This window comes from Scylla paramamosain, chromosome 6 (genome assembly GCF_035594125.1).
Source record: "Scylla paramamosain isolate STU-SP2022 chromosome 6, ASM3559412v1, whole genome shotgun sequence".
Lineage (NCBI taxonomy): Eukaryota > Metazoa > Arthropoda > Malacostraca > Decapoda > Portunidae > Scylla > Scylla paramamosain.
Genome location: NC_087156.1, coordinates 25641997 through 25657868, shown reverse-complemented (window position 1 = coordinate 25657868; position 15872 = coordinate 25641997). Strand labels below are relative to the sequence as shown.

At 37.2% G+C, this 15872-nt stretch overlaps 1 protein-coding gene and 1 long non-coding RNA gene across 9 annotated transcripts in view; both read left to right on the top strand.

Annotated features, from left to right (window-relative positions):
- Window positions 1–29: 29 nt before the first annotated feature.
- Window positions 30–7498, top strand: LOC135101499 (N-glycosylase/DNA lyase-like). 8 transcript variants are annotated; one of them, XM_064005553.1, is made up of 8 exons: window positions 774–796; window positions 1891–1992; window positions 2085–2241; window positions 2943–3317; window positions 3492–3641; window positions 4198–4330; window positions 5960–6154; window positions 6638–7498. In XM_064005553.1, the coding sequence occupies exons 3-8, from the start codon at window positions 2156–2158 to the stop codon at window positions 6749–6751; spliced, it is 1053 nt and encodes a 350-aa protein (XP_063861623.1). In that variant the 5' UTR covers window positions 774–796; window positions 1891–1992; window positions 2085–2155; the 3' UTR covers window positions 6752–7498. The 8 variants fall into 8 exon arrangements, with proteins under 8 accessions (XP_063861625.1, XP_063861624.1, XP_063861623.1 ...); XM_064005549.1 differs by lacking the exon at window positions 774–796 and adding an exon at window positions 856–1047; XM_064005551.1 differs by lacking the exon at window positions 774–796 and adding an exon at window positions 940–963.
- A 342-nt stretch (window positions 7499–7840) lies between these two features.
- Window positions 7841–15872, top strand: part of LOC135101497 (uncharacterized) — a 78402-nt gene continuing 70370 nt past the window's right edge. The window contains exons 1-2 of the long non-coding RNA XR_010269293.1: window positions 7841–9301; window positions 13761–13795. This is a non-coding gene — a long non-coding RNA (uncharacterized LOC135101497). The remainder of the gene's footprint in view (window positions 9302–13760; window positions 13796–15872) is intronic.

The window sequence follows — 15872 nt, the reverse complement described above, 5'->3', positions numbered from 1 at the left end:
GTTTAGAGAGGTTGCTTCTTGTGACCTCTGAAACTTTCCCTCGTGGGCGGGTTTGTTTTGACACCTGTAACTCCTACCTGGCCTGATGATTATGATGATGGTGATAATAATGGAATAACTCTTCTCTTTAATAATGAGAGTGACTGCTGTAACTCAGTGATAACAATAGTAAGGACATGTGGTTTTTGTTATTACAATTTGAGCACCCTTTGATGATGATGATGATGATGGTAACACCTGCATGGGTAACACACACACACACACTTTCACTGATAATGAGAGCAGAAATTAAGTTATTATATTTGAGTAACCCTCTACGTAAGATGAAAATACGTAGAATATAATGGTTATGATAATGAGAGTAATGATAATGAAAACACGATTTATTGTAACATTTGAGTAAAGAGTACTTCTGGGTAAGAACATGACTTTCATAGGTACATTTGAGTAACCCTTAAACATGTTGGTGAAGAAACAGAAGATTACAGACTAAAAATTAACAGTGCTCGGGTCACTGTTTTGTTGTGTCCAGGTAAAAAAAAGAAAAAGAAGAAAAAATGCAGTCGTATCTGTGGATTTTTTTTTATTTCTTATATATATATATATATATATATATATATATATATATATATATATATATATATATATATATATATATATATATATATATATATATATATATATATATATATATATATATATATATATATATGTGTGTGTGTGTGTGTGTGTGTGTGTCTTGAGAATAGATGGAATATTAAAAGATCTAGCTGATGGGAGGTATTAGGTAAAACAGGTGAGAATTGGCGCTGAGACTAGTGTATTTCTTTATAAATACCTTAGTTCTCTGTTTATATTCTCCCCTTTTCCAGTGTAAACTCGCCTGTCGCACACTGCAAAGGAAGCTAAAGACAGTTTTATAAGCTTCTTTACTTCCATAACCCACATGGAATATACGGAAGGGTGCGAATCGGCCGGGAAGTGAGAGTAGTGTGTCTGTGTGTAGTTTATGAATCAAGTACTTGTCCAAACAAACACATCTCCAAGGTTGTATTCTCAGCACATCCTGAATCTATATTTGTTATTTTAATGTCATGTTTTGCCAAATTCCAGATGCTACTGTAAAGGTGCTGTCAACAGCTCTGCTCTGCTCTTCTCAGTATTGTACTTTCATGAGCTTATTTTGTTATTCATGTTCTCGGTAATTAATTATATAGTATCTGCTCTACCATTAATTTAATAGGATATAATAAGAAGCTTAACACAGTGCATGATAAGGAAGTTCAGTAATTTTTTTGGGAAACCACATCCTTAAAAGGTACTGCATTTCTGGTTTGTTTGATGACACCATAGTCCTAACCTGGGATGATACAGAGTACGTTGCTTGGTTATGATCAAGGAAGCGAGTCTTGGTCGTGATTCAGTATGCCAAACACCAGCACCAGGATACACTCCCCACAGTGATGGAAAAAAAAAAAAAAAGTAGATATCTGGTAGATGGTTGTGCAATTCAAGGTGATTATGGTAAATCTGAAGAACTGTGGTTCCAACCTTTTTGAACAATCTTTTCTCTACGTGCAGTGAAGTATTATGGTGTGTGCACTGTCCATGTATAGGTTTTCATCAAATCTGATAGGCTTTCTTGAATCAATTAACATTTACTGGACTGAAAATTGCATTAAAAAAAAAGAAAAAAAAAAAGGTAAATTTTTAGATTTACACCGTAATCTCCATATCCCCCTAACCTAGCCAGGGGTCTGTGTCCCCCTGCCCCCTCTCTAGAGATACTAATCCAACCTAACCTAAGCCAATCTAACCTAGCCAGGGGCTGCATCCCCATGGACCGCCCCACAGGGATATTAATCTAACCTAACCTAACCTATCCTACAGGATCAGCTTTATGGAATTTGGGGGAAATGCCTATGTCTGTTTTGAAAACTATGAATTTCCCACAGAAACTGAGAGAGATAAAGTTTCTTGGAATCCAGTAAGGTATGCAAAAATCACATTCCCAGTGTGGTAGAGCATGATGGTATAAATCTAAAATAATACACAAAAAAAATATATACAATTTGAATTTTCAGGGTGTTTTGCCATCATTACAAGCTCCTTTAGTCACAAAGAAGTCAAGTCTCATGCAGCGGGTAGAAGTAGAATGACGTCTACAAAGATATTTTCTCTACTGTGTCCAAAATCAGAACTTCAGCTTCATGTAACTCTCCAGTGTGGTCAGTCATTCCGGTAAGAATATATGTGAGTGTTACCAGACCCAATAATACCATTGTTGTGGTCTGTCCATGTCTACACCTACTTTTAATTTGAATTGTATGCCTACTACTTTTTGTCAAACCATACAGTATTATCTGCTATCTCACCTCCAACATGTAGTGCTCATTATTTTTGTATGATGAATGTATAATCAAGTGCAAGTTGCAGGATAAGCATTTAATGTCTGAATTATGAAAATACACAAAAATTTGTAGAACTTCTAATGACATGTTAATTGGAGTTCAAAATATTCCAAAAAGTCCAAATAGCTGCTCTAGTACATAGACCAGTACATAGAGCCATACATGTGTGCTTTGTATTCAGTAAAACTATTGAAGTACTGCAGTGCTGAATGCTGCATGATAGAACCATATACATTGCATAAATAAACTTCCTATTTCCATGATTATTATAGGAAATGGGTGTGCTGCAATAACACTGGTATGTAGATAAAAAGATTATTTGGTTAGTGAATGTCTCCCTCATTTTGTGATTTCCATTGTGGCATGATATCACATGATATGATAGCACCTGGTTAGGGTTTAAGGAATAGAAGTCATGATAGCTTCTTATGTAATATACTGTAAGAAGCTTTGGTTTAGTGATTTAAGTGAAGGACTCATTAGGACAGTATTTCTATAATCTGTCGGATAACTGCTTTGGTAAATTTTCAGGTGGCGAGAAATCAGCCCAGGGAAGTGGCAAGGAGTCATAGGGCATAAGGTGTGGACCCTCACCCAAGATGAGTCTCACATACATTACTCCACTTACCCAAAGACAAGTGATGATGAAGTATGCACCAACCCAAAAGCAAAACAAAAGACAAAGAGAACAAATAAAATAGATGTTGGACAAGAGAAATCAGAAGCTGTACTTAAAGATTATTTTCGATTAGATTTTTCCCTTGAAAAGTTGTACAGTGACTGGAAAAAGGCAGATTTGAATTTTAGATTGCTGTGCCATGAATTTGCAGGTGTTCGCATGCTGAATCAAGACCCAGTTGAAAATGTATTCTCATTTATTTGTTCTTCAAACAATAACATCAAAAGGTATGAAGTAGTGAGTGAGTTAGAGCTATGGCAGGAATATATTGGCCTTGATTTTGAGATTGCTGCTTGATATTAACAAAATTTTCTTAATGTTATATCATCACATTTGAAATTTGCCCAACTACCTGCTAATAGTGGTCATTCCTGAAACTCAACACTTGCTTTTATTTCTAGAATTTCCATGCTTGTGGAGCGACTGTGTCAGCTGTATGGCACAAAGATTAGCACCCTTGATGGCACTACCTGGCACTCCTTTCCGACAGTATCTTCACTGGCAGCTGAAGGGGTGGAAGAGACACTTCGGGCACAAGGCTTTGGTTACAGGTAACACACATAAGGATTCTTGTTTGTTTAGAATTTCATTCTCTTCCCCATAGAGCCTATAAAGTCTGAGAGACTAAGATGTGAGTTTGATTAATTCTCAGGGAATGCTTGTGGATGTGATTGTAAGAATGAGTATGTCCATGTTTGACTTGTTTCAACTATTCCCTTCATGTGAGATTTTAGCATGGCATATAGGTACTTTGACTTTTGTATAGTATCTTGAATACAATTTAGTTAATTGCACAATATCTGGGTCTCTTAACATCAGGGTCTGACTGCTGAACTGTTTTTACTTGCTACGCTATAACAGGCCTTCCCTGTTTCTGTCATCTAATTCTGTCAGTTGACTGAAAACTGAACTAATTAAATTAATTTGATCATACTGTGTAAATAAGGATCTTATGTCTCCTCAGTGACTTCTAATTTGCTCATTCTTTTTATTTGAATGGATGTCATACTAGACCAGACTTCCATTTCAATGAAAGGGTTGTAATGATGATTATCATGACAATAAGACACTGTAGTGCAACTTGTTAATGTGCTTCATAATTCACAGAGCCAAATTCATCCACAAATCTGCTCAGATGATAATGGAGAGAGGGGGTGAGGCTTGGCTTCACTCTCTGAGATCATTGTCATATGAAGATTGTCATGCTGAGTTGATGAGCCTCCATGGTATCGGTGCAAAAGTAAGATTTTTAGGAGCTCTGTATAATATGTTTTTAATCTCTTACAGGAATCCCACTGAGTAGTTACAGAAAACTTTTGTGGGCTATCCTTGTGAAAGATAACATTATTTATATTATAAGTTTTATGTGTATGAAATAAACTGGACTTAATGAAGAATTAAATTAATTGGTTTAGGTTTAGAGCAGTAGAAATGAGTTTAATAGGAGATAACTGGTATATAAAAAGAATACTAGAACATAAAAACATAAGAAATAAGGGAAGCTGCAAGAAGCCACCAGGCTTACAAGTGGCAGTCCCTGTATGAAATGTACCTACCTATTTCCATCTATCATCCCCATCCATACTATGTGAGAGTAATGAAAGTGTGCATGAAAGGTATGATATATTTATATATATATATATATATATATATATATATATATATATATATATATATATATATATATATATATATATATATATATATATATATATATATATATATATTGTTGAACAGTGAAAGTGGTGAAATTCAGCATTATGAGACGGTCTGGTCACTTGGAGGTAACAAGGAAGTTGTGCAAGAGCAGTGGTGGCTCATGGTAAAAAAAACTTGCATAATAATTTCAAATTACAATACTAATGAGGCTGTGCTGTAGGCAGTTTTATTTGAATCACAAATGTTACATTTTGCACCTCATAGGCTCATAATTTAAAATTTATGCATTGCCAAAGGTATGAGGTACATTTATCAAGTTATTAAGTAGAATATGTAGTATTGAAGTAACCAGGACACTGAAACTAAGCTTCGGTTGTCATGCATTACGTCCGTGATCCACGAATCACGGATGTAATGCACTATTTGTTTAACTAACACAGAGGGTGAACAACACTCCCCACTCAGGGTGCCACACAGGGCTGAACTGACTCTAGCCCTACTACAGCTGTGCCAATCCTGGAAGAAGTGTTTTACTCTGTAATCAATTTATCAAATCTGGTAGTATTTTGTGTCAGAAAATGATAGAAAAATGAAAAAAATACTGAATGGAATATAAAAGTATAATATTATTTATTTGTATAAAATGAATTATATGAATGAATCACTCATCTGCCTGACAAGGCTGAAACGGAGGTCTGCAGCCCACCAGCCCTTATGGACCAGCTGCCCCTGTGCAAGAGTATGGCAGGTGTTCTGATTTGACCATGCTGAGAAAAAGATGAAAATGGTTGGGTGAGGTGTGTTCATTATTTAAAATGAAAATGTAGAACACCAATCAATAGACTACAGAATGGGATGAGATCCTGAGGGGGTCATCTAACTTGTTAATTTAAGAAAAAAATTGCACAAGACTGTGCAGCAAATCAAGGTGCCAGCTGGTGTCAAGTTCTGTACCTTGTAGTTATGTTTTCTGCCTTTCAAAAATGATGATAGAAATGAAAACAATAGTTGTTACAACATGTATAACCAATAGGACTAAATAGCATATATCCCTCATTTGTTATCATTTATGTCTATAATATTGATAGTATTGATGATGTAATATTTAGTTCTACATAGACTAAATAGCATTATTCTGAGAGTCAAGTGTATTTTTGATTTGTCATTACATTTTGTGAAAAGTTCATATTCTTCATTGTATAATTTGTAGGTGAGTGACTGTATCTGCCTGATGTCCATGGGCCACCTGAGTGCCATCCCGGTAGACACACATGTGTTCCAGATCGCAGCAAAGGACTACTTGCCTCACCTACGTTCCTGCAAAACTCTCACACAGAAAGTGTACTGTGAAATAGGTGATCATTTTCGCAAGGTGTTTGGTGAATATGCTGGATGGGCACATTCTGTAAGTTTGTGAATATATTTTTCTTTAAAAGAACTTATGTCATTTTATACTGATATTATCTTCCACATATTTCTCACAGTTCTTGCAAACACCCACCCTCTCCCCCAAAAAAAGTCTGGAAATATGCTGACTCTTTATTTTCTATTACAGCAAACAATGAAAAGTTCATTCTTAGCCTTACAAATGTATTAGGTGGCTTTTGTTGTTGGCATAAATCATACTCTGTTGGCAGATGTTGCTTTACAGAAAAAGACAGACCAAATAGAATACCTATGTAAAAAATTTTATATATTATTAGTTTTGAGATTCTTTGACTGTAGTATTTACTGTACCTTTCTTTTTCTTGTGATATTGATAAATATTATTGATACATGGTGATTTGTCGTAATTAATGCAAAGCTCACATTTCCCTAATGCACTGTTTATTATTATTATTTTTTCAGCTTTTATCTCATTCTTATATTACTTTATACTTGCTTGCAGGTCTTGTTTAGTGCAGATCTGAAGAGATTTGAAAACTTGAAGTCTCAAGGTAATCATCCATCACAAGATAAGCAGGCAAAAAGGCAGAAGATCAAACATAATTGTGCAAAATAGAGGCTGATGTGATTACTGTACAATCCAGCCTTCATTTGAACAGTGCTAAGTATATTTCAGGAATGAGAAAAAGTCAGCTTGTACTGGACCACTGCCATATGCATTACATAATCATATTCCTCATGAACAGTACAAATATGGTGTGTACTTGTATGTATCAAGACACATTCATAATACTTATATGGTTAATCCTTTGATTGCTAGTAACACACTTATTACTTCTTTTGAATTACTTCAGAAAATAAAACAAAAGGAACTAGAAGATTTGAACTGCTCCATCATTCATTCCTTGTGGTATTGGTGGTGTCTCTTGATACTATACTTCTAATTTGCAACATTTTATTTAATTTGAGGAAATATCATAGCAATTTAAGAGTTAGTAACTTGTGAAATATCATGGAACTGCTAGATGTGAGTGCATTTGGCAGTATCAGGCATAAAAGTTGGACTTAAGAATGACAAAAAGCTCTCAGTCAATAGTTATGATAACAAACATATTTTATCTACTGATCATTATATTTCTCATTATGCCTTTATTTTGAGAGAATAGTTGTAAAACATTTATTTTTATTTAAGTTAATTATAGAATCTTGTTAGGTGAATCTTCATGACTTTTTTCAGAAAATTGGTTGTGGATGTTCAGTGATCATAAGTCAGAGTAATGAGAACAGGAATGATTATAAATAGTTGCTGAAATATCTGAAGACTGTAATTTAAGGAAGATCAATAAATGGAACTTTTTAAAGATAAGTTGTTATTATTTAGCTAGGCATAGTCTGATGATATATGTAGAGCAGGGCATATATATATATATATATATATATATATATATATATATATATATATATATATATATATATATATATATATATATATATATATATATATATATATTATTTATTGCATATCCTGCTCTACATAAATCATCAGAATCTCTCTCTCTCTCTCTCTCTCTCTCTCTCTCTCTCTCTCTCTCTCTCTCTCTCTCTCTCTCTCTCTCTCTCTCTCTCTCTCTCTCTCTCTCTCTCTCTCTCTCTCTCTCTCTCTCTCTCTCTCTCTCTCCATTCATTTGTTTAGTTACTTAATGGTGAAGAAGTTTACACACACTTGCCTTTCTCAACTTGCCTAATGGGAGTTTTCCATACTGCATGATCTTGGTCCCTGTATCTGTCCAGGTCATTTTTGGAGGTCATTTTGTACAACAGCATCTGCTATCTTTCATGGCTGACTGCTGTAGCTGAGCTGTTGACATTGACACTTTACACCCTCATTCAGTTCTCCTCCACCCTCTGTACATGTACCAATTACCTGATTCTGTTTCTTTGTAACATATCACTAATGCAGTCATGTCTTGTTCTACTTCCTAATGCCTTAAGTCCAGTTACCCTCCCACCGGAGCAATCACTCAAAGTAACATGCTTTCATATAGCTTTCCTCATCTTAGTGTGTTACAGCCTATGTAAGCTCCTCCTTCAATGTTTATATTCTAATACAAAAAAAAAAAAAAAAAAACACTAAACTTTGTGCACAAACCACAATAAGGCCAGTCAATATCTCAAAGACCCACATCTTCCTAATCTTCACAAGGCCAAGATAGAAAATGTTAAATCTTATGAAAGACTATAGACTGAGAGAAGATCTGATAAGATGTTTGAGTGCCATAAGGGATGTGGTGAGGAATACTTATATGTAGACCTTAGTGATCTTAGTAATACAGGAAGTTAAGGCTTCAACCTTGAAGTTAAATTTAAAAAGGAGATAGGAAGAAATTGTCATACATCAGGGTGGCAGACGACCGGAATAGGCAGAATAATCTTTGTAAATCAAGTGACTATTGAGAGCTTTAAAAGATTACAGAGATATATGGATAGGGATGATAGATAAACATAGGTCTCATTAAGTGACTCCCACATATAGATTGTCTTCCAGCTTTTCCTGTCCACATGTTCTCAGATAATTGTATAAATACTTGCTAAGAACTGCACTCCAACTCAATTACATTCTGAAACAGAATACATGATGAAACTTACAATTAAAGGGACATTTAAAAGCCCTCATTATCACAGCCATTCATACGGAGGATAAACTATTTACTTATCTATTTATCTTTGCCTGTGCACATGGGAAGACTAGGATAGGGCAAAACAGAAACAAAAATCAAAGCAGTGAAAAAAAAAAAAAATGCTATACTCCCGGAAACTTGAGAATGTTCAAACTTCGCGGGTGAGTGAGCCAAGCGCAGGTGGTTGTGAGTGAACGCGCACTAACCAACAAAAATCGATATAATAGCCCTTCATTCCAACACCTCATGAGACCACCCTTAACACACAGGACACGGAGAAATAACCAAACAACCATGGGGAACCTAGCCATGTAGACCAATAGTTAGGGATGAGGAGGGAAGGAGGGATGAGTTAGCGAGACAGGAGGAGGGGAAGAGAGGCGAGAGAGAAGAGCCAAGGCCAGAGAGAGGAGGCAAGGTGCGCACGGCGGCCATGTTTGTTGTGATGTGTTGAGGCGGGGAGTGCGTGTTTGCCAGGTCCAGTCCAGGTGAGTTTGTGCCTAATTCAACGTATCCCCGAGCTCAGGAAGTGGCAGGGGGCGGGCGTGAGGGTAGGCAGGGCGCATTGGTGGGCATGGCTGAGGGCGTCACGTAAGATAAGGGCGTCACCAGCTGGGAACAAGTGAAGGACAAGGCTGATTCCATACTGACGGAGAGGATTGTTATGATGGTCCTAATGGTTGTGGTGCAGTGACACGCCTCCCCTGACGCACCCTGCCCCTAGTGACTGCTTGTCTTAGTCGAGTACGGGATGCAGGGAGCTAGTGGTTACAAGAACTGCCTCCTCTCTTTGTATCTTGAATAAAGTTGTTGTTGTTTACTTAGAATGCCACAAGTTGGAGTGTTTTAGGTGTAATGTAGTTAGGGAAGTTGCTCGAGTTGTTAGTATTTTCAGTATCATAGTCCTGCACCCTCTGGTTCCGGTTGTTACTGTGGTTCACTCGCGCCTCATGAAATGCTGTCCCTGGTGTTGTTTTGTCATTTCTTGCTCAGTATTTGCATGCGTCTTGCGATTCCTGCTTTGATATGGGGCCATTGATGGAAGTCTTCTCTTCCTCATCAGTCACTGCTGTGTCTGTCGACTAAAACATCACAGGGAACTAATAAATACAGTTATCAAAGAGGTGCGCCTTGCTGTTTCTTGCCTTGATTTCTTACCTTGATGGGGGGTCTTCTCTTCCTTGCCAGTCACTGTTGCATCTTTCAAGCATAACATTTCAAGAACTTTAAGATGCAACTGCAAAGTGGCTGGATAATGACAGATGCAGCACAGCACTGACAGGAAACAAAATTCAGAGGATAAAGAAAAGTACAAGGTGACATCCAAACACACTTGACATGCTTGGATGCACCCTGTCCAAATCCTTCACACTTTACATTAGACTGTTATTGTGTTTCACATTGTATCCCTTTGAATACTTCTGGTAATTTATTGCTTCTCTGCTCAGCATATTGGTAACATTTGTTCCTGACTAACTGCTTGATGTTTTCTCAAATGATTAAGTCACCTTGCTACAACTGATCCAGTGATGTCTGGATACTGGCTGGATCATATCTTATCTCCCTGTAGTGACTGAGAGTATAAAGATCTTAGGATATGACAATCATTATCATCTTAAAGTGTAAGGCATTGTCCTATTCTAGTCAGGGGCTCGATCCTCAGCTAAGGTCTCTCATGGCTAAAGATTTATCCCACCTTCAAATCAGTTTTTCAGTGTTTCTGTGAATGGCACAAGAGGAGGGGCATTATATTTCCTTGCTTCATCTTTATATCATGCAGTTGTCACATGTTAATGATCCTATGCATTATCTTAAACCTCATGTGTAGCATCCTAACATCAGTATGCAGTTTCGATCTTAATATTATGCAACTGTCACATTTTCTAACTGCCTTGTATAATATCTTATCTTGCTCGTACAGTCTCCTTATAGATATTTCACACCAAACAAACCCATGTGTATGGTTCCTAACTGATGTAGATATTTTGTTTGTTCTAAATTTGATGATCCAGTTCTGCTATCAAAGTACTCAGAATAACAAGATTTACATGATGAAATAGGTAATGTGTGAGTAGTATCTGGAGGATGTGGGTCATTAAAATAATATATGAGACAGTCCATATCTTCTGAATGCTATTTGTACAGGTTACAGGACCCTCGGAATGGATGAAGGGATAATGGCTACAAGAGGAATTGGTGCAGAGATAATGGGGTTCAAGGAAATTTTTTAATTTATTAATTTAAATGTGTTTTGAATCTGATGACTTTCTCAGTCTTTTTCTCTTGTAAGTGTAGAAGGACCTGTTCTCAACAATATATATGTACACTCACGTGTCTGGCATATCACTCACTCCCAGCATTATGATCTTGTATTGGGAAATAGTTATGGGTGTTTCTGAATTAAAATTTATGTTACACACAGCCTTCTGTAACTTATAGCTTGCTTTTGGCTTGAAATGCTGAGGGCACTGTCTACCAGAGAAATATTTACAGCAAATACCCAATAACACATCAGTATCTTGGGTTGCTTTTTTGCTACTGGTTGTGGTATTGAAGATTTTCCTATTTAGCTTAATATGTGTAGTATATGTATGCAACTTAATGCCTCTAATAAAATAAGAACATTAAACAAAATGCTGAAGATGACTATTAGCCAGTATCACTTTTCACTGCTTACCAAAAAAAAAAAAAAAAAAAAAAAAATTCCAGAGGAGATAAACAGATTTCTTTAATTAATTCGTGGCATGTGGTATATGTAATACTAACGATAAGTGCAGTCTTGCAAATTTGTGACTATTAGGCAATAACATTTTTAGCCATTATTTTATTTGGCAAGTAGTAGTATAGTCCAAGAGACAGCACTGCCTTCAGGCCTTGAGAACCTTAAAGTCCAGAGAACTGAAATCTTATGACTTGATCTGCTGTCTTTGATTTTTCTAGTGGCACTCAGCCTTCCACCTTTAAATGTCTTATGTAACTTCAGTTATCTCAGTTTTCCACTTCTTTTGGGGTGATGAAATGCAATCTAAATATTCACTTTACTTCACTGGTATTCAATCCTAATTATCTTGCTAATCCACCTTTCAGTAAAATTGCAGAATGTACCTCTCATGCTCTTTTTCAGTTCATATCATCCTTTTGACATGATCATCTTTAACAGCTCAAGTTTTGCTGCCATAAAACATCACATATCACACATTAAATCAACCTTTCATGTGCAGGGAATGTCCTTTCCTTGTTAGAATGGGGTAATATCTGAGGACTTTTTTTATGTTTTATAAACTCCTAACTTTAGCTGTAAATATTGTACTCTGCCCTTATCATCAGTCATATCGGTGAGAAATTTTGTTGATGGACTGAGTGGACTCATTTTTATTGCAATGCCTTGAAAGACTTGAGAGATTGATCCTAAAGGGTGGCTGTGATGGGGAGTTGCAAGAAATGGGACCGTGACAGGACACCAAATGTGCATGGTTTGTTTTCTTTCAAACTTAAAGATCAGGAAGGTACAAGCATGTTAGGTGGCCTTGACTGTCCTGCCACTACACAAACAGGTTGTGATCAGCAGGTTTTTTTTTGTAAATGGAGGGTATTAAGTAAAGAAATGAAAGGCTGCACACTCTAAATCTGTTCATTTTGTGGATATGCTACACAGGTGTATTTAGATTAGCAAATGAGTTATGTACCTTAAGTAAAATTTTCAGATATAAAAAAATGTAAATTAGTATGCTCTTTAGATTTTCTTAATTTAATTTAATCCATTTCCAATATTTTAGGGGTATTTATTTGTAAATGTGAACTTTGCTAATTGAGACAAAAGACAGTACTGCTTCATTCTTAACTTGGAAAATTAAGAACTCAAATGAATATTGAGTGATTGTAATTAAGATTTGCCTGTATACCTTTGTAACATTAATATTTTGTAACTTTAAATTGAAATTGATCAGTGTGAAAATTTGCAACTCAAAATGAAAATTCATATCTTGAAAAAAAAAAAAAAAAAAAAAATGCAGCATTCATAAATTGAGCTTTAACTGCATACCTTCCCTGAGACTAAATCATCACTCAGACAGTAATTGTGCTTCAAGAGCCTGTCTCTGTTCTGTCAGCAATCAGACTTGTGATGCTTCCATTACCTTTATCAGTGAATATGTAAGAAGCAGACCTTGGCATAGGAGCATCACCGCAGAGTTCATTGCACTGCACCAAGGCCTGGGACATCACTGTGTTTTGGTGCGAGTGTGAGGACTCTTGCACATTTAGCCATGTCAGGTATAGAGTAACTTGCTGCTCTCACTTCTACTGTGGCTGGAATCTTTCCTCAGTTTTTAAGCCCTTAGATCTGCTGAGTGTATAAATTTGTGGTTTGTATAAATAAATTATCACCATATCAGGGGACTTGAGATTTAGAGAAAATACAAAGCAGTGGGAGTGAGTGCAAATGATGCTCACTGTGTGAAAGCAAACTTGAATTGCACTTGGAAATCTGAATGATGTTCTTTCACCACAGACTGTCATGAACAGTTTTGTGAAATTGAGCATGCATTCTTGCAGTTTTAGAAGGAAACTTTGTAAAATGATGGATTTCCAATTAAGAATTACTGTAGTTGAAAAAAAAAAGGATTTTGATTTTATTTTAAATTATGTTTTTGGATTTTTACCGGAGATAATTCAGGATGGTATATGTTATGAATTGTATTTATAGCATTAAATATGATGCATGCATTTTAGCCTTTTTATTTAGTTTTTATATTATTTATAATTTTTTCCCTCTTTTTGATATATTTCCTTATTTGACTGCCATTCCCATACTGGCTAAGTAACCTGCAGTGTGCATCTGTATAAAAAAAAAAAAAATAGGGAAAAATGCTGCTTTGGTCTAAGTTGGGAGTATGTGAACATGTTTATTTTAGTATGTCTAAAAAACATTTTCTTTCTCCTTTTCAGAGGCCACCCATTTTCTTCATAGGGACCAAAACAAGGTACAGTGAAAGGCCAACTTTTGTACATCCACCTGCTTGAGTCTGGGTTGACATGACCCACAGGGCCTGAGCTACATTTGTGCTTCTTTCTCTAGCTTAATGTCCAGTTCTTCCTTGAGTTGATGGGCATTCCTTGCCTCTATTACCTCTTGTTATATAGGCTTTTCCAGATGTTTATATGTATCTGTAAAGGAACTTGTATTTTTTAAAGTGAATTAATTATTATTATTTGTTTACTTATTTATTTTTTGTTATTCATGTATCTCATCCACAAATTTTTCCATCCTATCGACATTTTTTTCATGTCAGCCTCCCTTTATCCCCACAATAACATTTTCCCTTATTTATCTGTTTATTCTATTGTATTTTTATATTTCATTTTATTTAATTTTTTTGTATACACTTAAGAGGTCGGGAGAGGTTGGATGTGGGTCAGAGTATAATTAGGTTATCCAGAAAATATATAGTGCAACAACAACACACACACACACACCACACACACACACACACACACACACACACACACACACACACACACACACACACACACACACACACACACACACCACACAGCACACACACACCACACACACAGAGGTAAAGAAGATTATTGGTTGTTTTAAATGGAAAGGAGTCTGTGAAGAATCTCTCTCTCTCTCTCTCTCTCCTCTCTCTCTCTCTCCTCTCTCTCTCTCTCTCTCTCTCTCTCTCTCTCTCTCTCTCTCTCTCTCTCTCTCTCTCTCTCTCTCTCTCTCTCTCTCTTGTCACCTTCGGAAACTTTGTGAGGAATAACTAACAGGAGGGCTTGCGTCACCTCCTCCTCCTCGTCCTCCTCCTCCTCCTCCTCCTCCTCCTCCTTCCTCCTCCTCCTCCTCCTCCTCCTCCTCCTCCTCCTCCTCCTCCTCCTCCTCCTCCTAAATAGTGAAAAGAAGGAGAGTATTGATTTTTTCTTGGGCGTCACTGTGTGTGTGTGTGTGTGTGTGTGTGTGTGTGTGTGTGTGTGTGTGTGTGTTTGGCTGGAAGTTGTTGGTTCTGTGATGAAGTGAATTTAGGGATGAAGAGGGGAGGGGGCGAGGGAGAGAAGGAGGAGAAGGGAGGGGAGGAGGAGGATAGGATAGGATAGGATGAACAAGGAAAGGAGGAAAGGCAAGGAATCTCTAAGTGAAGATCTTTACGGTAACCAAATCTCTCTCTCTCTCTCTCTCTCTCTCTCTCTCTCTCTCTCTCTCTCTCTCTCTCTCTCTCTCTCTCTCTCTCTCTCTCTCTCTCTCTCTCTCTCTCTCTCTCTCTCTCTCTCTCTCTCTCTCTCTCTCAGTGAACGATAAGGTTTTCCTACACACACACACACACACACACACACACACACACACACACACACACACACACACACACACACACACCGAGAGAACAGAAATAAGGAACCCACAGTGACTTTCTGGATTTTTAAGGACAAGAAGGAGGAGGAAGAAGAAGCATAGGTTTGACAGAGGAAGAACTTGAATTCCTGTAAGTAGAGAGAGAGAGAGAGAGAGAGAGAGAGAGAGAGAGAGAGAGAGAGAGAGAGAGAGAGAGAGAGAGAGAGAGAGAGAGAGTATTGAATAGGAGGATTAAACAAATTGCTGTCTAGTTGGAAGAAGAGAAGGAGGAGGAGGAGGATGAGGAGGAGGAAGAGGAGGAGGAGGGGGACGTGGACGAAGAAGAAAGTGAGCAGTTCTTAATCAGTGGAGGAGGTGTTAAGGCATCTATGCGTCTGGGTGGAGGAGGAGGTGGAACAGGTGGAACAGGAGGAGGAGGAGGAGGAAGGGAAAGAAAATTAGGTGGAGGCAGGGCAACTCTGGAATGGCAAGGCTGGAGGGAAACGGGAAAGAAAGGCAAGGGGATAAACTGAAAGGTTAGGAACAAGTGTTGGTGGGTTTGGTGTGTCTTCTATTTTAGGCAGGCCAGGAAGAGTTAGGGACGGGAAGGGAAGCTATTGTACATTTAAGTTAGGACTGATGATGTTGAGGATGAAGCTAAGGTAGTTGTGTTTTTATTCGTGGCTAGAATGGGTGTTGTTGTTGTGTGTTTGTGTCTTTCG

Excerpts from the sequence above, each read along its gene's own strand:
- LOC135101499 (XM_064005555.1), top strand. The coding sequence starts at position 2,156 with ATGACGTCTACAAAGATATTTTCTCTACTGTGTCCAAAATCAGAACTT. Across the intron at positions 2,242-2,942 it reads CAGTGTGGTCAGTCATTCCG|GTGGCGAGAAATCAGCCCAG; the intron begins GTAAGAATATAT and ends GTAAATTTTCAG. Across the intron at positions 4,331-5,959 it reads TCCATGGTATCGGTGCAAAA|GTGAGTGACTGTATCTGCCT; the intron begins GTAAGATTTTTA and ends TATAATTTGTAG.